At 28.5% G+C, this 4,459-nt stretch overlaps 1 protein-coding gene across 1 annotated transcript in view; it reads right to left on the bottom strand.

Annotated features, from left to right (window-relative positions):
- LOC106478413 (vacuolar protein sorting-associated protein 4B-like) overlaps positions 1 to 4,459 on the bottom strand; it is a 33,482-nt gene that overhangs the window by 3,042 nt on the left and 25,981 nt on the right. Inside the window, exons 9-12 of the mRNA XM_013938956.2 lie at positions 3,731 to 3,862; positions 3,153 to 3,240; positions 2,738 to 2,878; positions 1,072 to 1,186 (exon numbers count right to left, since the gene is read on the bottom strand). Coding sequence (XP_013794410.1) covers positions 1,085 to 1,186; positions 2,738 to 2,878; positions 3,153 to 3,240; positions 3,731 to 3,862 — 463 coding nt within the window. The 3' untranslated portion in view covers positions 1,072 to 1,084. The remainder of the gene's footprint in view (positions 1 to 1,071; positions 1,187 to 2,737; positions 2,879 to 3,152; positions 3,241 to 3,730; positions 3,863 to 4,459) is intronic.

The following is a 4,459-nucleotide window of genomic DNA, read 5'->3' as shown; positions in this document are numbered from 1 at the left end:
GACGTTTTATGGATTACACAAAGGAAATTACTTTTTACACACGGACAATTGAAAACAAATACTCAATATATTCATGGACAAATCTTTATTTTAGTTTATTAAAAATGCTTCACTAAAAAATTTTATTTTTTGTATGTGAAATACTTATAATATGAATTGAAAGACTGCCAAATTTTGTGAAGATATACACACTATATTGAAAGTTAGACGTATTAAGTCTATAAAGACTTTAAACGAGTACAAAGAGGTAATATAGTCAGTCATATTGACTGAGCTTGTGTTGAGAGAGTTAACACCCTGCTTAACTGCAACTATTGGATAAGTTCAAAAGGGATATTCTGGAAACTGGCAGCCAATGAAGATATCAGCATGTGCAAAAAATGATAATAAGAATAGAAACAAATTCAATGAGTTGAATACAACTGTCAAATTATTGGAAGGTTAACTGTCTTCCTACTTGAAGATATATAGAATTTGAATGTATGTAAAATATTTTATTTCTGTGCCTACTTCTATCATTTTTACTGCCTGAATGAACATCATCTTCTTAAAGGTAAAAATGACTACAGGCCTCCAGAGTAAAGAACATATTTTTATGGAACATGAAAATACACACACATGGTCCAGACTGGTTGAAATAACGCATTTTAAAGGCAATTTATATAACAAAAAAGACCACTTTCAAAATATAGGCTTTACTAGGTTTACTGTAAGGCCTGTGATTGTTATGGGCAAAAAAATAACATAACTTTAATAAATATGCACATGTTCTTAAGAAAACATGAAGCCAATATCTGGTTTAAAAGCTACCCAATTTTAAATAGCACTATTGAAGTACATAAAGTCCCAATTTGAGAACATAACTTACAACTGATAAATAACTACCTAGCCTAGTAACTGAAAAAAATTGTAGCTCAAATACCTTTTATTTATTTTGCTAAATAAAATAACAATCTACATTACAACTCTTATATACACATGTACATATAAAACTAAGTAATGTTTTCTTGAATTACAAAATAATTTTGAGATTCATAGAGAAATCTGTATCCAACAGAAAACCTATCTTACCTTTAGCTTTCTGCTAACCTTCCTGTCCGAAATCATCCATGAATAACTTTAGTTTTACCAAGTCGTGATCATTAACTGTAGGTTTTGAATTAGCCAATGATAACAAAACGTCACTCTGAAAAGAAGAAACTTTTTGCAATTCAAAACCCTGGATAATTGCAAATTTTACTGATTAAAATTTAATCCATGATGCAACTACACATAAATTTAGATTTAAAAACTTAGAATACAATATATATATATGAATAAATAAATAAACACACACATTTCCATCAGTTTCAACTTGTTGATATCTATTAACATACTTTTTTGATACCTTATTTTGCTGATTGCAGTAGTCATCATTTCAGGCTATTAATCATATAAAAAAAGTGAAAAACTTTCAAAGATTTATTGGTGATCTATCACAATGATGTCAGGTGAGGCAAAATAACATTTTTACTAATAAGATTCTTGGTTGAGATCAATTTATTTCCAAAAAATATGGTAGTTTCTTTTCAATAAAAAAATAATTTTACTTATCTATATTATTTAAGTACAATAAACTTAAGAATGATATTAATAAATAAGGATTTGAGTTATTGGAATATTTTTTTCTGTCACCAACCATGCCCTAAACTAGGTTCACCTAATGGCCTATTACACAAAAAACTTTCATAGCTTTCAAACAAATATAATTTAACCCTAAAACATTTTCAAAAAGGAATGTTTAAACAAACTATAGAAAAATCCCCAAATCACTGGTTTTCTCCTAAGTCTTCTGAAGTTCTCTCTAAATTCTGCTGTTCCTTTCTGAGGAGCTACATCTGATCACTTTCCCATAAATACACAAACTACTACTCACACCATTTTATTCATTCTACCACTAACATAAATAATTTATAATCTGTTCTATCCAATATTATTTGAATTTTGCAGTAGTTACTTTTAAAACTGATCTTCATTAGTAGTTGTTCATGACACAAACTGTGACGGCAAAAAAGGGGGCGTGAAGAAAGACTGTACAATTGAAATCTGAGAAGAAAAATCTCAAGGGAAGATGGTTTCTTAGCAAATATAAACCTATGTTTTCAGTTGGGTAGAAATATTTAAGAAAAAGTCCAAAGATGCCTTGCTTATAGGCAAGATTCCTCGGATATAATCTGAGGAAGAACTGTTAAAATAGTTAAAATTATTATTTCTACTATACTTATGAAATGTTATGTGCAGGTTTTGCACTCAAGATCTTAAATGTGCTCAACTGTCTATATAGGGTTTATTTAGGATTTGATCTTTTGTCAAAATCATATAAAGTACAGTTTTTGAAAGTATTTAGTATTTTTGCAGTAAATTTAGTAAAAAAACAAGATATCACAACTACATTTTAATTTTAAGGTTTACATTCTATTACTGTCAAAATAATGCACTAAGACAAGCTTTAAGAATATTTACATAATTCTTTTAAAAAAAAGTTTTAATTTTCATATAATTTTTTAAGTGAAATTATTGTTAAATTGTTTTTCTCTTACCTCTAAGGAACTATTACTGCTATGACACTTTAATCCCAAGATATTTCATAATTATTTCTGTAAATTATACCAATTAAACATTTATTATTTCTTTAAATCTTAACCAAATCAAATATACTACATAAAAGATTATATTTTCAATATCAAATCTATAATACCATGGTGACAACTGGCTCCAACAGCTTCTCTCCAGGTACATCCATCCACGACATTTCAATAGCTCCTGGAGAGCCAGGTGAACAAGGGGTCAACAAATCATCAACAATTATATTTGGGTCATCTCTGGATGGACCTCGCACCTGCATTTGTGGCAATGTGAAATCATTGGTTAAATTAGATAAGTTCATGTGTTTAAAATATTTTCTGTGATTATGAATAATTTGTTCGAGTAATTCAAACAACCTGGAGTTATTCTTTAACATACAAAAAAAGATTAAATAGGATAAGGTTACATCTGATGCAACTAACCAAAAACAATACAAACATCTAAGGTTGCTGACCTTTTCTTTTTCAAAACTCCCAAGATATTTGATTACATTAAACAGTATAAAAATGTGTTTTGAATATACTTACCTTACGAAAATGGGTAGCTGTTTGGACTTTCCTTACAGGTTGCATTAGAGCATCTCTAACCAGGACAGAAATATCAGCTCCGGAGTACCTGAAAAGATTAATATAGTTTTTAACCTGTATTTTTTACATCAGATGTTCTGACATAAGGTTAACCCAGATGTTAATAATATGAAAAGAACACAAATGTCAGCTCTGGAGTAACTATAAGTAGTACTGTGCTGTAGCATATTAAATATCTATTGTGTACCATTAAGTGTTGATTTCTTTCAACATCCGTGTTATTTATGTTTAATATATTCAAAGACTTAATAGTACCATACCATATAGAACTATTTAAACATTAGATTCTAATAACAAGAGAAATAATTATATTTCACATTTAGTTCAACCATGGTAAACCTTGAAATATGAAGATATTTTTAGTTTTTTTCACTGTGTGATTAAATTCATAATCATTCATTCCTAAACATATTAATTTTTGTATTTTTACTTAAAATGTTCATTTACATTTATTGAACTTTGTACTGACTTTAATTCTGTATAACTTTGTTGTAAGATGTAAATCAATGAAAGCCTACCCCTCAGTTTTCTTGGCAAGGATATGGAGATCTTCTTCTCTCATTGAGTTAGGAGTATTCCCTATGTGAAGCTTAAAGATTTGAAGCCGAGCCATTTCTTCCGGTAAAGGAATATAGATTCTCTTCTCAAACCTAATTGAAACATCAACTAATTTTAATTCCTTACTTGTTTGTTCAATTAAGGTTCTTTTCAAATTACAACAAAATTTCTCTCCTAGTTTTATCTTTATTTTCCTTTGTGCTACATATTAAATTGGAGTAATAATTTTAACCTCACATAGCTGTTCATATAAAATAAAATCAGACATATTTTAAGAGAATGATTTGATGCATAAATCATACTAATAGAACAAAAACTTCAAAAGATAATTGTATTCTTTATATACATATCTTTAAAATCATGAAATTGAAAAAATTTAGTCTTCTACACTATGTTAAAACTTTCTTAATGTTACACTATTTTTAACAAACAGTGAAATCTGAAACAGACACTACAACAGTTTGTAAAACAACATTCAATAAGACACATTTTCAGTAAACTGCATGATATTAGATACAACAAAGCTTCATAAACACATTAATTCCCAATGCATCAGATGCATCTTAAAAAATAACATCATACAAAGCCTCTTGTAAGGATAATATAATATTAAATCCAAATTAATCATTTGACTGACTAATTTCTAAAGATTAAAGATCTGAAGCCGAGCCATTTCTTCCGGTAAAGGA

The sequence above is a fragment of the Limulus polyphemus genome, unplaced genomic scaffold, assembly GCF_000517525.1.
Source record: "Limulus polyphemus unplaced genomic scaffold, Limulus_polyphemus-2.1.2 Scaffold209, whole genome shotgun sequence".
Lineage (NCBI taxonomy): Eukaryota > Metazoa > Arthropoda > Merostomata > Xiphosura > Limulidae > Limulus > Limulus polyphemus.
This window is presented reverse-complemented; position numbering and strand designations above follow the sequence as displayed.